General features: G+C 40.9%; 2 protein-coding genes across 5 annotated transcripts; one reads left to right on the forward strand and one right to left on the reverse strand.

Annotated features, from left to right (window-relative positions):
* Positions 1-151: 151 nt before the first annotated feature.
* si:dkey-9i23.16 (uncharacterized protein LOC571915 homolog) lies at positions 152-12,170 on the reverse strand. 4 transcript variants are annotated; one of them, XM_054778344.1, is made up of 6 exons: positions 11,864-12,170; positions 4,808-4,892; positions 4,633-4,743; positions 4,276-4,332; positions 2,004-2,165; positions 152-867 (listed from the first exon to the last, which is right to left on the reverse strand). In XM_054778344.1, the coding sequence occupies exons 2-6, from the start codon at positions 4,886-4,888 to the stop codon at positions 724-726; spliced, it is 555 nt and encodes a 184-aa protein (XP_054634319.1). In that variant the 5' UTR covers positions 4,889-4,892; positions 11,864-12,170; the 3' UTR covers positions 152-723. The 4 variants fall into 4 exon arrangements, with proteins under 4 accessions (XP_054634319.1, XP_054634321.1, XP_054634320.1 ...); XM_054778346.1 differs by having other exon boundaries at positions 152-1,491; positions 11,864-12,163; XM_054778345.1 differs by lacking the exon at positions 11,864-12,170 and adding an exon at positions 10,637-10,875.
* tmem176 (transmembrane protein 176) lies at positions 11,902-22,961 on the forward strand. Its single transcript, XM_054778343.1, has 7 exons — positions 11,902-12,079; positions 13,559-13,687; positions 15,701-15,811; positions 16,368-16,424; positions 17,198-17,344; positions 17,723-17,839; positions 22,079-22,961. Exons 2-7 carry the CDS (start codon positions 13,562-13,564, stop codon positions 22,136-22,138), a joined length of 618 nt encoding a protein of 205 aa, XP_054634318.1. The 5' UTR covers positions 11,902-12,079; positions 13,559-13,561; the 3' UTR covers positions 22,139-22,961.
* The last annotated feature ends 760 nt before the right edge of the window (positions 22,962-23,721 follow it).

The following is a 23,721-nucleotide window of genomic DNA, read 5'->3' on the forward strand; positions in this document are numbered from 1 at the left end:
CATGTTATTTTCTTCTGGATTTTTTTTACATTCTGTGTCTGTGGAAACAAATCTACCATAAAATTCTGGACTGTTCATATTTTGAACTTACTAAATCAGAAGGGGATGCAATACTTATTTTCCCCACTAGATATAAGCACTACTTCACAAGTAATAGAAGAACAAGTTTAATAGAACAATTTGTAGATACATATATATACTTCATTAATCTTGTGAGAGATATGGAGCACAAAAAACAAAGAAACAAAACATGTAAAAAATACAACATTGGTTGTTGGAGAGATGCTATTCTTGCCTTCAAGCAAAGCACAGAAACTTGAATTCATGCTGCAAAAGTAAGAGACAAGCCAAAGCACCTTTTACACGGTCTAATGCAGATGGGCTGCTTTTTGTAGAAACAAGGAATGGGTCGAGGAACATTCCGTAAAAGCCTGTATGAGAGTGACAGGAATGGGAAGGTTCACACGTCTCTCGCCCTGTTGTGTTGAAAGCAATGTCTCTGTCTACCAATATTTTTTTAACAGCAGACGCTGTCGCCTTTGCCAGATTCTGTAGAAAAGGGAAAGGTGGCTTGTTGCCGTATCGACTGTTCATGTTATTTTCAGTATCTCTAAAAATATGTGGGGCTATCTGAGAGGGCTGTACAGAGGTGACCTCTGACAGATTTGGAGCAATGTTTCTTGGGAAAATCAGCAAATAAAATCCAAATGTGGATGGACTCCTTCATATGCCAGTTGAGTGAAGTGAGGGCAGACTGCTTTCACACCACAACAGAACCACACCGAGTTTGTTTGGAACCACACCAAGACTTCTTCTAGATGATCTTAGACCGGTGGAACTGGTCTGCACCGGCGTGCCGTTACACACCTGAATGAAAAACACCAAGGGGGAACATGACCTAGAGTTGGATTACGACGGACCAAAGGGTGCTATGGTTAAAATTACAACTGGAAAAAAGTTCTAAAATGATTCCTAAGAGTCTTGTTTCCTGGCGTTTTAACAGGTGTGTAGACTTCCTGTATCCAGTGTAGATGTGTGACCACATCAGCACCAGCGTCTGGTATGACAAATTGACAAATACAACACTTCGGACTGCGGCAATTGCTTTCAACACAACAAAAGGGGAGAAGTGAGTATCTGCTAGTGGTGTAACGGTAGTCAGATTTTTCACTGCGGAACATTAAGTACGATACAGAGGAGTACACATTTCCCACACAGTACACGTTAAAGGTAGGGGACAGAAAGTGTTCATCGCGTCACACATCTATCGGTAAACAAAGGCTGAACAGCCCAGCCTTTGGCGAGCAAGCGTCAGAAAACAGACAAAGTCCATCTTTTGCAGGCAGTGTGAAAGGGGTTATCGCTGAGTATCCCCATACTGTGTCAGTCACTTTTGAGGGCTTTGAGAGAATAGACTGAGAAGACACTGTGTAGGACCACGGCGCCAAAGTCATAGAGCAGCAGCATCAGTGTCAGACTCCAGCAATATGCCTGAAATAGACAGGTGCTATGTTCAAAGGACACGACTAATTGTTCACTTATGTCAAGCAACACAACTACAGTATGAGTAGTGTCTGCAAAGCCATTACTGATTGACAGGATTGACTCATTCTTTTTTTATAACATGTAGAATGAATTAATGACTAAATTACATCACAGAACACTGTTTAAATGACCTTAAATGGTCTTTCACTTGTATAGCGCTTTTCCACATCCAAGGCACTCAAAGCGCTTTGACACTGCTTGCACGTTTACCTACTGATGACACAGCATCAGAAGGTTCAGAAGGTTCAGTATCTTGGCCAACACGATCATGGGAGGATCGAATCCGCAACCTTAAGGTTGGGAGACAACCACTCTACCGCCAGAGCCATGCCGCCAATGCCGTACGCTCATTAATTGATGTCTGCAGTACCCTAAAAACTAGAGCGACCCTAAAAAACATTTCTAAATATTTGTTTTGTTCACAAAACGAAAGAGAAGCCTGATTGCAACAGACTTACAAGCAGGATGTCAGCAGGACAAACGCTAGGCCAATATGGATCTATCGATGACACCGAGCAGGGCTCTTTGCTGACTGTGGCGCTGAGGCTGAAGCAGTAGAGGCTGAATGCAAGCAGTGCACCCAGCAAGCCGACTACATTACTGCAGGCAGAACCTTGAAGCTGCAGTCGGGGACAGACAACATCTTTTCGTCAGTCCCTTTCAAATGCTGTGATTACTTTCCAGTAAACTAAAAACAGGATGACTTCAATCATTCACATTACATTTTAACAGATGACATCATGAACAAAGCAAACTCTGTTTTAGTTGTAGCGGCTAACAGTTTCTAAGCTAAGTTGAAGCTTGTCACGTTAGTTTCATGTATTATGGAGTTATTAATGACATATTTTGGTCATAAACTTGGGATTTCGACCTTCGCCAACTCAAGTGGTTCTGGTCTGGACTGTCTTCTGTTTTCACAGAACTGGTTTTGCTGAGCTTTTGGCTGACCATCGTAGAGGGGCACAGGTATACAGTCATCCCTCGCTACATCGTGGGTTGAACACCGCTCCCTCACTCTATCACGGTTTTTCATACATTAATTAATTAATAAATGATCGCTGTTTCGTGGTTGACTACAGCCTAATATTAGTCAGAAAATATTCATATTTAAGCAAACTGTATGTAGTTTTTGCCCAAATTAACAATATTCAAGCATAAAAATGGCTAAATTAACTAAAATACAAATACAGTATAAGCCATTAAGACCACCAACTTGTGAATGTAGTATTCTACGTCGGTCACTAGGTGTCAGTAATTGTTCGGTGAGACTACGTCCGAATCACCAGACTTGGACAACCTTGTTTTATTGCATTTTTCATTGATATCACAACAGGCAAAATAATAATAACATAATAATAATCATAATAATAACACGGGTTACGACACTCTGAACCCCTGACGTCACTTCCTGTCCGCCATCAATTCTGCTCCCCTATGTGGTAAACTGTCTTAAATAGGCTTTTTTCTTTGATTATATCTACTACATTGAGTTATACGAATGTAAAGGTGACTATATGGGTGTTATTTCCTGTCTAGTGGCTCTAATAATGTTAAAAAAACATATTTAGAAGATTGTAAACAAGTTTTCTATGCTTTAACTACGAAATATTCCATTTATAAAGAAGGAATCCTACTTCGCAGAACTTCACTTATCACAGTTGAGAATGGAACCAATTAACCACGATAAACAAAGGATTACTGTACTGCAAATGGTACTTGACATAACTGTCACGTAGTTATTACCATAGTACTTGACCCTGGTATTATTTCGGGCTTAAGAAGTGAACCACTCGGCCACATCTGAGCTATGGTGCCTGATGGAAGACTGTATTTACCTGGGCTCACACATCCTGTTAATGTTTCACCTCTCTGTACATTTCACGTCTCTGCTACAGCACTCATACTGTACACTCCGTCAGTAACTGGTTTTCGTGTTGATCGAAAATTCAAGCAACTGAATGAGCATTCACGAGCAACTGAAGTCTGGTGAGTCAACCACTAGACCGGGGGTGTCCGAACGGTGTCCAAACTTTTTCCACTGAGGGCCACATACTGAAAAATGAAAGGATGCAAGGGCCACTTTGATGTTTTGCAAACCAACACGTACAGTAGATATGCTAAGACGTTGTATATATTTCAAGAAAAAAATTCTCTTAATATTTTGACTTTACGCTTGTAAAATGACTGCTGGTTTTTCAATTTTTGCTGCTGTTGTGTTTTTTTTTTCCCCAGTTTTCCTGTTAAATTATGTTTTTTAATGTGCCGCGGGCCGCATCACTAGACTGTCAGTGACTGTTAATACAAATTCGCAAAAAAAACCTGTGCAAGCGGTCAGGAACAGACACTGCGATGCTGGCATGACTGCCCAACGCCAACAAGTGGGGGCCTGTGCTCAACCTTGTCCAGCCCACATTTGCCGGAGAAGACGTGGAAGATTTGCTACCATGTTCTCTTCCCAGCAGGATCACACTAAGCACATACAGTATGACAGACGTGGAAGCATGACCAGTTTGGTGGTAGGGTCTGGGAGGGATATTCCTTGGGGCGGGGGGACACATAGACCTCTAGGTTCTACCCCGACTGCTGCCACATCATTCATTGTATGTTTCTACCAAATAAACCTAAGCTGAGAAACAGAATGTGAGGGTGGTAAGTATTTGGATTGTAATATCTGTATGTCCAATTACATCCACTTATTTTTGGATTGCTTGTTATCTGACTTTAGCTTACCAAGAGTTTGCTGGGATTTCTCTCATTTGCCAAGATGAACGATCCACCTGCCACAATCTGTAAACACAAACACACACACACTGAATTTCAATGTTCCAGGCAAATGATGTATCTGCCGTTATTAATGGGTGATAGTGCGTTGTGATACTTTGGTCTTAAATTACAGTGCTACACCGATGACTATAAACTCTAACCAGACCTGTGTTTTTCTGGACAATTGTTTATAAAAGGTAATTATATATCCTGTGATGTCAGACGTGGACCATTTTAACATTTAAGGACTCGCTTTTGTTATTGACTGTATCTAAAGACTGTTTTTAGTAGGTGAATCAGTGACAATCTGAGTATAATACTTACAAGAATTCCAGACACAAGAGGGAGTATGAATATCTTTGGGAGAGTTTGGTGAGTCATGGCGAGTGGGACAGACAGCAGCACCTGGAACAGACCCAAAAGGATGGACACCACCTAAAGGGAGAAGAAAGGAAGCCTCACATGCCACAAACAAGCGATGATATCTTGGTTTACTCACGGCAGCTGCTTCTGCGTCAAACCAACGAGCGACACGTAGTAATCTAGCGCCATCTGCTGACGTCACTCCTTCCACTGCCATTTTTCTACATTGAAGGAAACAAGTCAAAAGCTATTTTGTTAGCCTTCTTCCAGACAAATTCAAGTTTGTCAACAGCGAAGTGCTGCAGCACAAAATAATTAGAATTACCGTAATTTCTCGCGTACCCGCTACTTTTTTTCGTAAACTTTGAACCCAGCGGCTTATACTGTCGTGCGGCTAATTTATGGCCATGTTCTGATCTTGTGACATCTCCTTTACTTCAGAACTACTACTAATTGTTTAAATACTGTGCTGCTCGCGAGTCGGTGAGGAAACGGTAGCTCTTTCTTTGGCAGGAGCCAATCACAAGCTATCAGTGCACTCATGTCGAGCTTGTCAATGCATTGGAAATCGCAGGAGGTCATTACTCAATAAAACTCTTTCACTCAGCGTCGTCTTAGAAAGAACGCTAAAATCATCACACAGCAGCTTAACACTCAAAGGGTAGCTAAGAAATATACAATATTTTCCCTGCAGGTGTAGCTCCTGTTTTAGGTGCAATTCATATTTTGTATGCACCAAATACTGTAGTTTAGCTTCATGTATATCTAATATTTTGATCATAAATACAACAAATATTTTGGACTCAGGTGAACGTAATATTTTGAGTGTACCTAATATTTTTCCTGAAGGTGTACCTACTATTTTAGGCATACTTCATATTTTGTTTGCGCCAAATATTTTGGCTTCAAGTCTACCTAATATTTTGGAATACTTTGGCTGTACCAAATTAAAAATGCACTGCATATTTAACTGCAGGTGTGCCTGTTATTTCGGGAGTGCCTAATGGTTTGACCCCATTTATCTCTAATAATTTAGCCATACGTGTACTGAGCATTTCGGGTGCACCCAGTATTTTTGGTGTAACTAATATTTGGGTTTGTCTGGTAGACATTCTTTGTTGAAGGTATTAGAAAAATTACATCAAGTTAAGTGTGAAAGAAGGGAGGGGCTGTCATGTGACTTCAAGACTGATCACTCTTAATTATCTAAACCTGCTGGCTGTTGGAAATTTCTCCTCAAACATTTACTTGTTATAACTCAAAGTAACTCAAAGTGTCATTCATGAGCAGTGGAAGGCTTTGGCCAATGCTGCGGCCTAACCCTGATCCTAACCAAGCGATTCCCAACCATCGTGCCACAGCGTATTAGTGTACCGTGAGAGCTCATCGGGCATGCCACGGGAAATGATCCATTTTCACTAAATTGGTTTGAAGAAGATTTGTTTTTATATACAGAGCCAGCCCGACCCAAAGTGGGACAATAGGTGAGCATTTATTTACAGCCCATCTCCATCGGCGATTTACATAGCTTGCAAAAGAAATTGAATGGCATTGTGTTTACTGTTGTCTTTTTCATTTGTAAGAAAACCTTTTTACGCAATTTACATGGTTAATAAATTACAAATAAATATTTAAAAAATGTTGAAATGTAGTATAAAACCCTTACCAAAAATAAAATTCCTCTATACACAATGCAATAACTACAGTATATACAAAAGCAATAAATACCTATATACTAACCGATAAAAGACCTATACAGCAATCCCTCGCCACTTTGCGCTTCGAATTTCGCAAAGTCAAATAAATCATGCTGTTTCGTGGTTGAATATGGCCTAGTATTAGTCCAAAATATGCATATTTTAGCAAATTTGACATATTCCTTGCCTAAATTAAGCATTTCCAAGCAAGAAATGGCTAAATGAACTCAGATAGAAAATAAGGCCTTCAAAAGATGCATTCAAAGACGCTGTGAATGATATGCAGCATTCTACACTGGTCACTGGGTGTCAGTAATGTTACAAGCACCATATTTGTTTGCCAGAATAACAGGCTTTTATTGCAGGTTTGAATGATCTCACTACAGGGACTATAATTCCTAATAAACATCTTAATCCTTAATCATCCTAATAACAACACGGGTTACTGTTGCGGCCATAACCCACGGCCAGCTAAAATTCAACTCTGAAACCCCGACCTCACTTCCTGTCCGCCCTTCACTCAGCTCTCTTAGCACCGGAACACATTCATAGCAACACACACGAGCATGAGTCTTATTTATGTCTTTAATGGATTATTTTCAGTCATTAAGGCTACTATGTATTACAAATGTAAAGGTGGCTCTCTTTGACGCAGCTAGATCACCGGGTTATATTCAGAATTTCACCTTAAAATCCGCTATGAAAGCGCCACTGTTTTACTGTGTAACTAATTCGGAGATTGCATCACCATTTATTGAGAACCCCGATTCGGGCAGCTCTCCGGAGTGGCTTCGGGAGCGGCTTCTTTGAGATCACTCTGATCCGCTCGAAATTCTCTATGACTGAGCACAAAGCCGAGAACCGGACTTGACAAAGTAAGTTGATAACCACCGTCGTGGTATCGATGAACTCTGTTTGGGGAATTTAAGTTTTGTTGAGCTGCATCATGAGCACAAGCAAGCCTGGGTGTGTTGAGCCACTTTCGCAGTACCGAGCTCCGATGAGAGGTTCCAGGCATGACAGTTATGTTTACTCAAGCCATGAAAACAAAAAAAAACAACACTACATTCTTTGCATTGTCTACATCAGGCCTGCAGATGTGATCTCTGCTTTTCTGACATTTTCCCTGAAGATTGTCAAATCCTCATAGAGACTGGGAGTGGACGTATGGTTAGGCAAATTAAACGTCATATATGTTGGAAGGTTCTAGCCAGGAAAAAAAAGCACATGATTGAAGGTTAATCCATGCTGTGCTTAAGGCTTTAAATATTGGCATCTACAAATGAAATGCTAATACGCTGTCTCCGAAAAGTCATGTAGTGGTCAACATTCTTGTACCCACATGGCCGGTCCCTTCCCTACTCCCCCGCCACATCTGCTTCTCATCAGCATTCCTTTTTTTCCCTGACATGTGGTTTTAATAAACACATGAACTCCCTTTCGACTTTGTTTTTTAAATGTGTTTACCCTAATCGTGTCGTGGTGCGCACCAAACACGAGCATAATCCAAATGCTTTTACTTATTTAAAATTCAATCTGCAGTTGTTTGAAATGGTTTGAAAAGACTTTCTTGTGTAAATCTACAGTTTTCCTTTTTAGATCTTTAATTTACTTGTATTTCTGACACTTGCAAACACCAAAACACATCACAGGCTGGTCTTTAAACCATATATGACCTTTATATCACGTTATCATCAAAACACATCATTGTTTTTATACTATATATTCCTAGTGCGGTATTCCCTCGTTTGTTGTGGTTAATTGGTTGCAGACCGTGAATTTCTGCGATGTAGGACCTTCCAAGTAGTTATTAACATTATTAACATTATTATTATTAAAACACCCCTATAGTCACCTTTACACTCGTATCACCAAATGTTGTATATATATAATAACAGAAAATAAGCCATCTAAGACATAACCAAGACACGTGCTCATGTGTGTTTCTGTATTTGTGTTCCGGTTCTAGGGGAGCTGAGTGTGGGGCGGACAGGAAGTGACGTTGGGGGTTCAGAGTGGAGTTGTAGCGTGGCGTGCGACATGGCTGCAACAGTAGCCCGTGTTAAACATTATTGTGTCTGTTGTGAGATAAGTCAACCAATTCAAACTAGCAATACAGTAACATTACTGACACCTAGAGACCAGTGTAGAATACTACATATCATCACAACATCTTTGAATGGGTCTTCTAAATGCTTTATATTTATATTTTAGTTCATTAAGCCACTTTTATGCTTGAAAATGCTTAATTCAGGCAAAAATATGTAGAACTTGCTTAAATAAGCATTTTTGGACTAGGTGTTCATCGTTTGTGTGCGTTATATGAACCAATAAGTGAGTTTAATTATGTTTTCATCAAGAGTGAGTTACTTTCAGTATTAGTGACATCCATATGCCCTTATTGTTTTTCTTTGTCGTTCTGTTTATGCAGAGCACACATACACGCATAATAAAGATGTTGTAATGTTGGGAGCATGTGTGAATGCCCCTTACGTGAGTGTGGTGAGTTGGAGATACGTAAGAGTGGAGCCTTGGTTAGTGCCATTAATTCCTTCGAGAAGGTCAGACTCGAATGCTAACCAAATCAATGTTTAACATAAGAAATAATGAAAATCCAATTAATCCATTCCGGAAAGCCAAAAATGTTAACACAAAATAAGCTTTTACAGTTTTACAATTATAGTTCTACATGCATAAACAAATTTAAATGCATATAAATTATAAATAAACTTACTTTTGTCACATTGCGCTCTCGGGGCAAAGTGCACTACCCCAGAATGCAATGACATGTCAGGGTGCAGTCAAAAAGGCTTTTTATTTAAGCACAGCAGTACATTTCCTGTTTGCTACGTCTTAAGACAGAACTTGAACCAAAAATAGCCAGGTCTCGAGCAAACAAAGTTCAAATCAGAAGTCCCAAAACACAGGTGGCAAAGTCTGGGCATGTAGAGCAACCAACAGAACAATAACGAACCGGCAACAAACAATTGACATGAATAGGGATGTCCGATAATATCGGCCCACCGGCCCGACATTGGCATAAAAATGTCATATAATAATGAAAGCCGATATGGTCCTGTAAGTGCCACAAGCAACATTGCTGTCGCCATAACATTCAACAGGCAGCATATACTTGAGCCGATGTTTTGAGCTGAGCAGGGTAGCCGCAGACATATATATGTAGACACCGCATCGAGCGCTGAGCCCTATGTCAACATCGCCGCCATAATGGATGTGGTAAGAGTCGGAGCGGAGAAGATGCCTAATTCATGTGCTGCAAACCAAATCCCAGGGAATAACATTTCACAGGTAAGACTTAACAATTACCGTTGATAGGATTTGGCTCGTAGACTGCATGATTTGGCCATTATAACATCGTTTTGAGAGCATAAATTAACAGATGTTGTGGATTCCGGCGCACCGTTCATTCATTCATATGTCTATGGCAGCCATCTCCGTGACCAATTCAAGTGACTGGGAAATATAATAACATATAATCATGCTCACGGACCGGTTATGGTTAACGTGACAGCAAATGCGGTGACGTCACTCAAAATGAGCCAATGAAATTGTTTGTTTACTTGCTGGGAACCATCCATCCATTTTCTATCTTCGAATAGAACCGTGGCTTGCTCAAAAGTAAGAAGTTGATCGAGAAAACCGAACATTTAAAAGTGAAAGGACGGACCAATATATGTTCATTCTTCCAGAATCCAGTGCCAAACCGCTGTCTCATTTGCTCTGAAACTGAGTATGAAAAATCTATGGGAGTCATAGTCATAGTCACAGCACAGTAACATGCAAATTAGTCTTCAAAACATTATTATTTTTTTTTTATTCCCGAGAAATTGGTGGTTTTTAAAAATAAAAGCCTTAAAAATGAGACTCTTGCGTTCTTTCATTGTCTGTACAGTCAAATGTTTTATTATTTAGGTGAAATTTAGTCCTGTTTTCTTTTAAATTCAATTTCGGTGCCAAAATAAGTGTTTTACACATATCGGTATCTGTTGATATCAGAATCGGAAATTGAGATTTGGACAATATCGGCATCTTGGATATCGGCTAAAAAGCCAATATCGGACATCCCTAGATGCGCCTCAACCGAAATAGAAGCACTGATTACCAATGAGACACAGGTGCCGCAGTCCAGCGACAGCAAACAGGAAACAGAAAACCGAAAAAAGAGCATAAAACAGGAAACCATGTATAAACTAAGGAAAAACTAAAACTAAATTTCAACTTGCTATATGGGTCATGACAACTTTTACCTCCACTGAAGACTTGATGTGACCGTTCCCAAAGACGCAATGCGGCAGCAAGATCAACACTTTCTTCTTCAACACCACCTTCCTGTTTTGCCATGAGTCATTTCTTGTTTTCACCTCGACAACCCAAAATAAAACCAAAGAAAGTTGCAAATGCCAGCATTTAAAAGAAGGTGAGAAACACTCTTGAATTCAAGAAATAACAAAACAGGAAGGCGTTGAAAAGAAAGGTGTTGCCACATTGTGTCTTTGTGAACAGTCACGTCTTCAATGAAGGTAAAAGTAACCTTAAATGTTAATTTAGCCCTTTCAATCATCATTTACATGCGTTTAGAACAGTTTTATGCATATAAAACTATAATTGCAAAATTAAAAACATGTTTTGTGTTTACATTTTTGACAGTCAACCTCTGATGACATCATAGACAGCCGACGTAACTGACTTCTGGTTCCGTTTGCCATTTTGTTAGCAAGCTAAAGATGGTAGCAAGGACGTTATGTCATTTAAAAAATGCATTAAGAACACAATTGGACTCCAGCAGTGTATGAACAACACGACAAGTCGCGCGCCATATTGTTTTGCTATCTAGAAAATATTTTACAAATTTTGGTGTACATTTTTGACGTTAACCGAAAAACATGCTAACTGGGGCGGGCACTGGTATTCAGGTCAGAATGAAGTTACAAAAGACGATCAGACTCTGTGTGACCCCGTGGGGAGCCTACACTCTGCCGTCTTTATAAAAGAGAGTTGCGGCTTGCCATAATGCGCATACTCTAATAATGATGAAATGATTATTTTATGTAATTAATCAAATCATTTAGTTAGAGCTGTTAATGTGTTATTGTTGACAGTCTGTGTTATTATTGCTATAAAATATCAACCTTTCTATTACATTATGCCTTGTTGCTCTATTATTTCCATTTTCTGTTTATTTTGCTTTTGCAAAGTGCAACGAGCCCTTTAAAAAAAAACGAGCCGCGATCTGAAAATGGCCCCAGGGCCGCAATTTGGACATCCCTGGTTTACGTATTTCGGGATCAATGTACACAAGCAGGTTTTACGATAATAAAACTGTACTGAGAAATAATAGTAATGACTATCAATGCTAACACTGTGGACGTACAAGTAATAACAATACAACGGTCATACATGTTAACAACGTCACGTTTGAAAGTACATGCAGTAGACACGATGTCGTTCATTGTCGTAAAAAGTATTTTACATACCTTTACAAGTACACGATGAATGTTCCCGCTGCAACAATCCCGCTTGGCTCAATTGCACAAAAGCGACGACAGCAACATTAAGCAACATTCCAAAAACAAGCGAGAGAAGTGAAAAGGGGAAGCGGAGGAGGAGTTTAATGGAATCCATTTGACAAAACAACTTCTTTTCTTCTTGTCCATCGTCCGTCTTCAGGATAAACTTGCCTCAGAACATCGGTAGGACTTTTTTTTAAAATTTAAATCTTACTCTTTTTTTTTTTTACTTAGAATGCATAAGTATTTTTTATACAAGTACTATATTGTGCAAGAGTATTATGTACACGCTCCAAACAACGACGATAGAGACAAATACATTGATTTGTCAATGACGCATTTCACAATTTGACTGGTTCTGTTGGTTGATTGTTTTGCTTATTTAAACTATATCTAACATACTTACAGTATATCCAGCAAATTGTAAATTACTACTCACTAAAAGTCAACTGGTTTAACTTCACAAGTAAAAGTATTTTTAATCAAAAACAAACACTTTTAAACCTGATTTCAGATATTTAATCCACGAGGTGTCCATTAGGTCTGCAAAAATTAATATATTGTAAAATTAAAACAGATATTTAACATTTTTTATTTATTATATTCTATTTATGTGTATTATATTATAAATATTTTCTTTTGTACTTATTAAGTTAAATATAAACAGTATATATAACATATATAATTCTAATATTATAATACTCACTGTAATTATTTGTTTAAATCCTGAAACATTTTGATTCATGAAATCATTAATATATTTAATTCCACTTTTTGTGTGATGTATGTATGTATCATATATATACGTTTAACATTTTTAATAACATTTTTAATATAAACATTTAATTTAATGTCTAAACACAAATGCAGCGTGTATATGTAAATCAGATGATTATTTAATTGTAATTATTTTTTTAAATGTTGATTTTTATTATTCTATTTGTATTTATATTTATTATTATTGTTAATAGTAATTTCATTGAAATACTTGTTTGTACAGTGCATGTATATTACATATGTCCTTTATGGACGCCCTCTGCTTAGGGACACCTACTTTTTGCCGTGTTTGCAGTATACTGTACCACAATCCACAACCTTCAAGACCCTTCCTGTAACTTCAAACTAGAAACTTGAAAAGTATGAAAAGACTTATATCATGTGTTGTCCGGATAAACATGTGTATGCCTCCCATCCATACATCCGTTTTCTATACCGCTTGTCCTCACGAGGGTCGCGGGTATGCTGGAGCCTATCCCAGCCGTCTCGGGCGAGAGGCGAGGTACACTGTGACTGGTCGCCAGCCAATCGCAGAGGGAATGCCTCCCATGTCCTTTAAAACATTTTCCCTGTAACATAAGTGAAGATAGATGAAGTTAGCTTAGCAGGTTTTGAAGAATGTTTTTTTTTTTGCTTTCTTTCTCTCGAGATGCTTCCCTTTCGCTGGAGGGCCGCCTCACACTTAAACATAGCGTACACCTGTATCACTCATGCAGCTGCTTGAGTCACATCTCATCGTCTTTGTGTTACAAGGATCAAAACTGTTGGATAGAAACAGCTGTACCATAACTATTATACCTTTTTAAGATGCTTGTGTACACTTCTGTTGTATTCCATGTGGTGAAAGATTGGCTGGAATGGTCATCTGCCTTTCGTCTTTTGCAGGTGATGGCAGTTTCTGTCTCAAGGGATCTGGCAGTACAAGTTCTGGAGGATGAGAATTCAGCCAAACTGACTGACAGACAGCAAGATGTGTTTGGTGCCAACCAGAAAGGACAGCCCAAATGTCTGGGGGTGGGTTTACACTACCAGAAAATAACTCCTATGTTATTATGTATTTTCTACAAGTAATCAAAAAGTGACCCAAGTAAGTATGTAATGACATGTTTGCAATAGATAGAGCAGCAGAGATTCTCAAAATGAGTTAGGGTGACAGGAGGTGCGTTTTTGCTTTTTAATGCATTTTAATGGTGCACGCACGCTTAGGTTGTACTCACACTAGGCTAATTGTTCCGTACTTCGGCCCACTTCATACTGTACCTATTGTAAAGCATGGTATGTTTGGCTAGTGTGAGAGCACTGATCCTATTTTGGCACGATTGGAAGAGGTAGGCTAGGGACCGGCATGATTCCATGCACACGCACATGCGTAGTCGCAATAGTAATGCGATTGCTCTTCACAGATTATTAACTCATTCAATCCCAGGCATTTTTCAAAAGACAACCCCTTCGGTATTGGCCATTTTAGACGATTTTGACTGATCTTTCAATGCACACAGAATATTGTGTTCTATGGCTATATAAACATGAAACCTACCATAAGAAAGATTACACTCCGGTCTTCCGTCAGAAAAAAAATGGTTGTTTCTACCTTTTTCCGTTCTTTAGTAATCAGCAGTACAACATAGGTAAGTTTCAGGAAAATATCAGTTCCCGACTAAAAAAGGGAGAAAACCAGCTAACTTTCACTTTGACACATATTTTTTTCTTTTGTGACAGCTCAAATATCTAAACAACTATACCAACATCAACAACACAAAAAGGGGTTGTTTTACATCAAAACAACAATTTATTTACAAAAATAACACCATGAACTATTTAAAATGTTCACATTTGGAACTGAACTATCTGCGCGTGTGCACGCGTGAAAATAACCTGCATGCTACACTCCTCCACGCTCTCTCACTTCCACCTTCCTGTCATATGTGAGTTTTTCCATCTATGATCCCTGTCGCGGTCTTGTCAATTGCACTTCTGTCTGTTTTTATGGCTTAAAGTTGCTCTGAACGTGACATGCATTAGTGCAGAGTTGCATCATCACCTCATTTTGCCAAAATAACTTAAAAGATGTACAAATACATTGTTGGGATCGGGCGTTCGGGTTTATAAAAATGTATAAATACGTCTTTGGTATTGAATGAGTTAATGACAACCAACACCAATCATAACATAAATAACTCAAAATGATCCAAACGTCAAACCCACCTATGCGCACTCGCCCGTGACTACAATTGTATGTAAGATGTATCATTTAGTTAATGCGATCGCTCCTCTGACAGTCGTCACCTTGCACAACAGAAATAATAAGAATAGGACTGGAAGTACCTTAATCCACAAAGTCAGGGAAATCACAGTATGAATGGACAAGGGAGGAAGGGGGAATCCTACCCAAGTCTGGCATGGTTCAAATGGTCAATCGTGACTATTGTATTTGAGTAGAGTGTTTGGTTTTTCAATGAAACATAAACTTGACTAGGGTTGCAAACAAAAAATGTGAAAAAAATTGCCAACTCGAGTCACACTAACATGAAATCTAATTTCTAAATGACATTTTTTACCCGCATCTCAAGCAAAAATTCTAATTTTACTCAAGGACTCACGTTGCACTGTCCTTGGAATGATGGCCGACACTTGCTCCTCATTTTCCCTGTTCCCCAACAGTGAGCGCTGGTCAGGGTGAGTTGGCGGAAGGGCTTGCTGGCTATCTCATCAGCTCGTGGGAGTAGCAATCGCATTCATTCGTTGACTTCTTCTTTTTTTTTTTTTTACTTTTCTTCATTACGTGCATAAGCGTATTGTCGAGTGAGCGAGTGTGCCGTGTTTTTGATGTGATGGATCATTTTCAGTCTTTCTATTCATGTCTATCAGGAAAGTTCCTGTGATGAACGTTCCAGTGTACCATTGTGATTATTTGGCAGTGTTTTTTCAATGAAACTTAAACCTGACCCATTTGGTTACATTCTTGGCGTTCAGTGCTAGATAGGGAGAATGAAATATTTCTTGCTCAGTAGCTGTGTATGATTTCAGGTGAGTCAAATTATGCTGGGACTGATGATCATGTCCTACTCGATTCCTCTGCACTTCACTAAGTTCACTGAAGTGGTTTTCCTGGGAGTACCATGGTGGAGTGGCCTGATGGTGAGTGTTCACATTGAGTTTAACAAAAAGTGGAAATATATGATGGATTAAAGATTTGAAATGACGCCAAAAGTGCTTATTTAGAATTAAAAAGACCTATTTTGTGACATTTTTTTTTTTATCTCAGACCAATTTGCGTATCTTAAGTAATATTACATTGAACTCTCATATGTATTAAAATAAGCATACTAATCTGCAAACAGAAAATGTTCTTCTGATTATGTAGCTTCTTTTAAGTAATATGGCTTAAATTTCTCTATAAATATGACTCAAGATATGCAAATTGTGTCCCAACTGTAAAAGAACCACTATCCATTCTTCACAGAGATTGAATCACCGTGTGGATGCTTTGTCTGGGCAATCGATTCTGCGGAATAGCTTAGGCCCATCGTTTGGCCGTATGATAACCAAGATAGTGTACAAAAACCAAGACACTGTTGGCAATCATTTTCATCAAAAACTGAATCATATGAACACCGGGGCGTAGGAAAACCGAGGTTCGACTGTAAATACATTCTGTGCTGACAACCTTCTGCCTCTTTCTTTGCATTGCCAGTTTGTCATTGCTGGAGTGGTTGCCGTCATCTTGGACAAACGCTGTACTGTAAGGACTGTGAGTCACACTCATCAAGTTGATATGTTGAGTAAAACACTTACATGTAGCAGCTTTATGAGGGGATTGTAGCAGCATTATTTCAGATCATAGTGTCTTTTTGCCATTAGCGTTGTCCAGCAGGAACTCTTCATAGCGTCCTTTTTCAGATCATCTCTTATTAGAGAACAAAAGTGAACACCAAACCCCAGAATTCATGACAGTAACATGAGCTGATGATCTTATCCCTGACATCATCTCTGATCATTGACCATTCCAGAATCTGTCCTTGCAGGATGACGGGGGTTGGGAGAGGTCATCAGGGCAGCTCGTAAAGGGGGTTAGGTTTGATAGTGGAAGTGGTGGTTGCCAATGAAGAGCAGGGGGTTGGTAAGCTAAAGCTTTCAAAAAAGCCATGTAGCTCATTCATGCTATCCAATATGGCCTCCTGCTGGGGATGGTTCTTAGTAATTTGCCTAATTCCTCTTCGGACTTCTTTAGCTTCCAACTATAATAGATCTTGGCTTCTTTCAGACTCACCTTGAGTTGATGCTGTGTCCTATTCAACCCCATGTTGTCATTCATCAGATCTGAACGCCCTCTTCTTTTGATTGAGTAGTTCATTCAGGTCACTGGTAATTTAGGGTCTGTTGTTGGGGGAAAAGGGTAGATTTCTCAATACAGGTGATCCACGGGGTACCTAGACTGTGATGGAAGTCCAGTTTTAGTGTAAGTCAGAACTTATACCCAAATTATACCTACATTAACTCAACCATCACTCAACTCTATTTCAGTACCGGGTGTCTTTTGTGGTGAACGTCGTGTCCATGGTTCTCTCGGTTGTCGCTGTGATCATCTACTCTGTGGACATGGACAAAAACCCTGAGGCACCCTGTGTCAAGAGCTCGGCAGAAACCTGTGACGAAAAATTCTATGCCACGGTGTGTATCAATTTATTTACTGTCCATAAAGTGACATACAAATGCCAAGAGACACTTTTTCCGATGCATTTTGTCTTATGTATTTGTCATTTCTGCCTACCCTGTACTGTATATGAGCGTGCACTGAACTTTATTATTGTTTTTTTTTTTATGCATGAATAACTTGTTAACAATAGCATTCTCTGAACCACTACTTTCAGTGGGGCAGAGGCAGGTATCATAAAACACTGACCTGTCTGGTGAATACATACAGTATATCTGGCTTAGTTGAGCATGTTTTACATACGTTATTATTTTTAAGTTGATACGGCCTTCTATCAGAGTTGTATGTATGATGACACAAAGTTCTTGCTTATTAAAATATGTCTTTTTCAACAGAGACTGTCCAGAGGACTGAAATCCTCCCTGCTAGTGTTCACCCTGGCCCAGACTGCAGTGTGTTCAACTCTCTGCATCCTTCTCTACAGACACAAACGCACCTTTGGCTTGTATGCTGTAAGACACCCACAAATCTCTTTTTATGCTTCCTTTACGCTTACATGCTATTATTACATTACACTCTTATTATTGTCACTTGTTATAGTGTGTTATTATAATGTCCTATTCGAGTGGGTTATTATAGTCTCTTATGATTGTGTGTTAGTGTAGTGCAGGGGTGTCCAAATTGTTTTCACAGAGGGCCACATATTGAAAGGATGCAAGGGCCACTTTGATATTTTGCAAAGCACCACATGTAGATATGCTAAGAAGTTATATATGTTTCAGGAAAAAAACTGCACCTCACCTTGTTGATGTAGGTGAAAAAGCATATTATTAGTATGAACTTGGGTATTTGACCTTTTTACCCATTTTTGCTGTTGTTTTTTTTTTAGTTTTTCAAATATTTCATCTTTCTTAAAAAGATTTCTTTTTGTAATGTTTTGACTTTATCCCCATAATATTCTAACTTTTCCTAATTTTCCAACAACAACTTCATTTTGTTTTGTTTCTCAGACTTACAAATATATGTATTTTTTAGTATTTCAATGCTATGCTCCTAAAATGACACTACTTTTCCTCATAATATTACAAGTTTATTCTCATACAGTTGCAACTTTTTTCTCTGAATATTTTGACTGTATTGTCATAAAATTACAGCTGTTTTTTTTTCTTCTATTTCAACTTTAAATATTCCCATAATATTTTATTCTTGTAAAATTACATCTGTTTTTTCCATTTCTGATGTTTTTTGTAATTGTATTTTTCCAACTATTTAAACTTTTTTGTGTGTAAATGTTCACTTTACTGCCATAGTATTTTAAAATTATTCTCCGACCATTATACAATTTTTTTAACCTGTTTTTCCAAAAATGACAACTTTACTTTGTTTGCGTCTTACAATATTACGACGTCAAAAAAATGTCTTTACTACACTATCACACCTTATCACATACACGGGTGGGGCGGGCTGGATTGGGGTGCCTCGTGCACCTCGGCGTCTGCCCGCCAGGGTCGGCGGTGTGGCCGGGGGCCTGGCCGTCGCGGTGGCTCGCCCGGGGCGGCCTGGCCTGTGGGGTGCCCTTGTCTGGTTCGCCTGCCCTTCCCTGGGGTGGCCCTCTGGGGCCTGTTGATGCCGGGGCTTGCGCCGGGGGGGGCGGCTTGCGGTGCCCCCCCTGGACTGACACGTGCCGCGGGCGCCTCTGCGCTCTTGGGGCGGGTTCGGCGGTCTCCGGGGGGCGGTGCTGGTGCTTCGGGTGGCCCGTGTGCTGTCGCGGCGGCCGGTGGTTGCTGCGCTGTGGCGGCTGCTGGGGCGCCGGGCCAGCTGGTGGGTTGGGGCTTGGTCATGCTTGCGGGTACTGTGGGCCTGGGTGGCGGGGTGGGGGTGGGGGGGCGGGTGCCCTGGGGCCGGGCTCGCTGGGGGGGGTCGTGCTCTGCCGGGCGCTTGGGCGTCTGTCGCCGTTGCGCTTTGTGCGCTGCCGGGCCGCTGTCTGTGTCCTCGCCTCCCCCGGTCTGTCTGTGGGCTTGTCGGGGGTGGGGCTCCGGTGCGCGGGTGGTGCGCTGTCGGCTCTGGTGGCATGTGGCTGGTCTGGCTTCTGGTGGTTTGTGGGGGCCGTCGGCTGGTCGGCTGCTGGTCTCGCCTTCTCGGCTCTGGTGCTTGGCCTCCCTGCGGCTTGGGGTGTGGTGCTCCCGCTCTCTCTTCGGGGTTTGCTGGCCCGCGGGTCTCGGTTGGCGCTGTGTGGTGGTTCGCCTGGCTGCTCGCCCGTTTTCCCGCCTGCCTGCTCGGTTTCCCGCTCTCCTCCTCGCTGACTCCCCTGTCTGCCTCGCTGGCGGCGTCCTACCGCTGGGGGTGTGTGGCCGGGTGTCTTCCTGCTCCCCGGCGGTCTGCGCTCTCCGCCCCTGGGTTCTGAATCGTATGTCTGGGACCCCGGGGTCCCCGGCTCCGCTGCTCCTTGGGTTACCAACGGGGGATAGGGTGGGGCTTCCGGGTGTCGGGCAGTCGACCACTGTGTGTGTGTGTGTGTGTGTGTGTGTGTGTGTGTGTGTGTGCGCGCTTGAGTAAGTAAGAGTGTGTATGAGCGTGCGCATAGGGGTGTGTTTGTGCGTAGGAGTGTTTATGTGCGTGTGTGTGGGTGCGTAGGAGTGTGTATGTGCGTGCGTGTGTGTATTTTTATTTATTTATTTATTTTAGTTATTTATTTTGGGGGGGGGGGGGGGGGGCATACAGGGGTTTGCTCCGTGGGGTCAGGTGCTGGGCGATACATCTCTGCCGCCCGTGCCTCCGCCGGGTGGGTGGAGGGTGTGCCTCCTGCATCCCTTGGCGGGGCGGCCCTGTGTCGGGGGTCGGGCGGGGGTTGGCCCGGGGCGGGCCGGGCTCCGCTCCCTGGGGGTGGGGGTGGCGGTGGGGGGGAATTGGCGCTTCCGGCGCGGGCGGGCTTCTTTCCGGCTGTGGAGGCATCTCTGGGCCTGCCGGTTTGTGGCCCCCGGTACCCGTCTGCCTTTGTGGGGTGTGATCTCTCGCTGGTCTCAGGGGTTGGCAGTCCTCCGGCCCGCTGGCGCCCTGTCCTTGGCTGGGATTGCCTCTCTTCGGCCCCTTACTGGTCTTCCCGGGGGGGGGGCTCTCTGGGCTGGCTCTTGGGGCACTGATCTTTGTGCTGCCTGCCCCTATGGGCCTGGTGGCCTTCTGGCGGCCGGGGCCCGGCCTTGCTATTTGGGGCGGGGCTCTCTGGGAGGTGGAAGGCGGCCCCTTTCCTTTCATGCACTCTCAGTGACAATCACACGCCCACACATTCCTGCACCTTTATATATATATATGAAGTCTTCCTTACATACAGAGATACCTGTACATGTGCACACTCACAGTACATGCGTACTTCCCCACATTACTCACTGAGTTATCCAGGGTGTTATTATGTTGTTGGTTTTATTACAGCGACGGTGATTTCAGCAGTATGACTATATATATATATATGTGTGTATGTGCGGTATATATGTGTATATATATGTATATATATATATATATATATATATATATATGTATGTATGTATGTATGTATGTGTATGTATGTATATATGTGTGTATATGTATATTTTTTTTTTACAATGATGTGCATTACAGTAACTTTGATTCTATTCACTATCATGGATAATCATTTCATTACTACAGTTATGTGTGACTGTTTCAATGCGGTATTATCATGATGATCACTATCATAATTCATCATTTCATGACTGCTATTGTGTGCGACTGTTTCAATGCAGTATTGTCATTGTGATCACTGTCATAGTTCATCATTTCATGACTGCTATTATGTCTGATTGTCATTGACAGCTTTGTCATTGCGGTTGTTGATATTGATTTGTCCTTTATCCTTGTTCGTCTTTATAGTTGTCACGGACATTTATTTGCTGATGTCGTTCTGTATGTTTCTGTTGTTCTGTCACAATTGTTGTTGTTGCTGCTGTTGTCCTTGTCTCTTGTCTCTCTTTTTTTTGTTTTTGTCCACCCCCCCCCCCCCCGTTTCCTTTTCTCTTCTTCTCTGTCCCCTCCTGCTCCGGTCCGGGCGCTCCAAATTTGCTTTATAACAAGCATCAAGGTCGAATAAATTTTGTATGACAGGGGAAGTGTATATCACACTTCTCTCTGGCAGAGTAAATCTGTTGAGCACTTGACGGCATTTAGGTATACAATTCTATCTGCTTTAAAGGCTGGACAGGACAGGGGGAAGAAAAAAAAAAAAAAAAAAAAAAAAAAAATGTCTTTTTTCTTTACCATTTCAGCCTTATGCTACTAAAATGATGTTATTTTTCCTCATATTATTAAGTTATTCTCGTAAAATTACTTTACATTAGAGTATAACATTTTTTTCTTAATATTTTGACTTCAATAAATTACTGCTGATTTTTTTTAATTTTTGCTGTTTCTTTAAAAAAACGTGTTAATTATTTTTTGAATGTACTGTGGTGCACAAGTTGCACCCATGCCGCACTTTGGACGCCCCTGTTATAGTGTACTATAAAAGTGTGTTACTATTGGGGATGCACGATCAATTTTTTTCAAGCCAATGTGTGCATGTGTTCTATAAGAAAGGTATCCTTTAAGACTTCCGTTGTGATCGTTTGCTACATTGAAAATTAAATGAACCGGACCACCTTGAAGGGGTGGGATCGGGCGTCGTCACGTAAAGAGCGTGTCTTATGTGTCATGTAAACAATCAACAATAGTGAATACTTAATCCTGTGTCCTCTTGTGTGCAGCCATTCACTCGAGCTGCTTCATCTCCTCCAAGAGCCCTCATCACGTCTGACCGGCGCTGATCAATCACATCACCCCACTTTGATACACTTTCCCACCTTAAAGATGCTAAAAACAATCAAATGTAGATCAAAACATGCTATCTCAACCAAACACCTTTGCTCTGTGTTATTGCTGACAAAACAAATGAATGTAATATCTAACAATAAAGCTCATTAATCATGAATTTTTTTACCATATGCTGAAGGCCACTATAAAACGTGCTGCGGGCCACAAATGAGGCCACAGTTACACTGACAACTCAAAATATGTCTTCAGTTTACATTTTGGTTTTTAATGATAAAATATTTGTCTTCCTGCCTGGTTAGAAAGTACATTCAGGCTTTTGTCATGTAGTTCACTGGTGATGTTCACTGTTTCAAACACGCACCAGAAATCTAAATTCACATTGCTATACAGATTTTTATTTTACTTATAACTCACATTAGCTTGTTAGCACGTGTAAAAAGTGCCGACTCATTTTGTAAATCGTCAGCGGTCATCAACTGTGGATCTGTGCCTTTCATACATGAAGAAACACTTCAGTATTGCAGTGACAAACACATACGGTACTGTACTGTATGTTACCATCGTGTCCTCTTATGGTGTATGGTGTTTGTTTATTTGCATTTGTTGTATAAATGTGTTTTTACAGTATGTATGATTTCTATGTATGCTCTATATGTGTGCTTTAGGGCTTTTTATTTACTTAACTGCTTTTATTTGTAGTCAATTCTATCATGAACAATTACTGGTCTGTCTGTGAGCCAATACTTATCGTTGTACGTACTGTAAATTGTCATTTACTTCTTTTGCAAATGTGTTCATTAAAGAATGCATGCTATACACCGCTAGTTTAGCTCAGTGGTCCCCAACGTTTTTTGACCCACGGACCGGCTTGTGTTCCCACAAATCTCCCGCGGACCGGGGGAGATTTGACGTGTGCTAGCATGAACTAACTTGAGACAAATGTGCACATTAGCACTCAATAAGTCATCAAAACTTACCTTTATGCATTCCCACATAGTATCAGCATTTGAGACCAAATATGAGGTGAACATTTTTTTTTTTAAATACAGTAGTAGTCTATCTGTGTTAGCACACGCACAATGGACATGCGTCAAGTGAGACGGATGCGACAAAGACAATCCGGCCCCTTTTCAAAATAAAACAAAATGGAAATGATTTTTTCTTTCAGTGCGGCCCGGTACCAAATGACCCACGTCCCGGGGGCTGAGGATCACTGGTTTAGCTGATGAACAGCCTATTTCACTTTAATGCTCGTTTGTCATAAATTACTCACTCCCATTTCTTTTTGCATTTTGAAGCTCAAGTTAGAACCTCCTTAAAGGAAAACTGCACTTCCATCATTTATAATCCTTATGTGAAACATGAACACATACTTCTTTCCCTTTTCTGCACGTTCTAACGAGAGAAAAGTTACTATGAGCCAGCTAACAACGCAAGTCATGGGGGGTACCTAGGCGCTAAAGCCCTAACAAAAACTCCTCGAAAAAACGGCAACAGTGTTTCATTTACATTACTGATCTGTTCGTGAATCATGCTACAGCGATGGTTATTGTAGCAGCTAATACGGAAAACTCGC

This window comes from Dunckerocampus dactyliophorus, chromosome 6 (genome assembly GCF_027744805.1).
Source record: "Dunckerocampus dactyliophorus isolate RoL2022-P2 chromosome 6, RoL_Ddac_1.1, whole genome shotgun sequence".
NCBI lineage: Eukaryota > Metazoa > Chordata > Actinopteri > Syngnathiformes > Syngnathidae > Dunckerocampus > Dunckerocampus dactyliophorus.

Excerpts from the sequence above, each read along its gene's own strand:
- si:dkey-9i23.16 (XM_054778344.1), bottom strand. The coding sequence starts at position 4,888 with ATGGCAGTGGAAGGAGTGACGTCAGCAGATGGCGCTAGATTACTACGT. Across the intron at positions 2,166-4,275 it reads GAAATCCCAGCAAACTCTTG|CTTCAAGGTTCTGCCTGCAG; the intron begins GTAAGCTAAAGT and ends CCCCGACTGCAG. Across the intron at positions 868-2,003 it reads GTCCTGCTGACATCCTGCTT|GTGTGTAACGGCACGCCGGT; the intron begins GTAAGTCTGTTG and ends TTTTTCATTCAG.
- tmem176 (XM_054778343.1), top strand. The coding sequence starts at position 13,562 with ATGGCAGTTTCTGTCTCAAGGGATCTGGCAGTACAAGTTCTGGAGGAT. Across the intron at positions 15,812-16,367 it reads CATGGTGGAGTGGCCTGATG|TTTGTCATTGCTGGAGTGGT; the intron begins GTGAGTGTTCAC and ends TTGCATTGCCAG. Across the intron at positions 17,345-17,722 it reads ACGAAAAATTCTATGCCACG|AGACTGTCCAGAGGACTGAA; the intron begins GTGTGTATCAAT and ends CTTTTTCAACAG.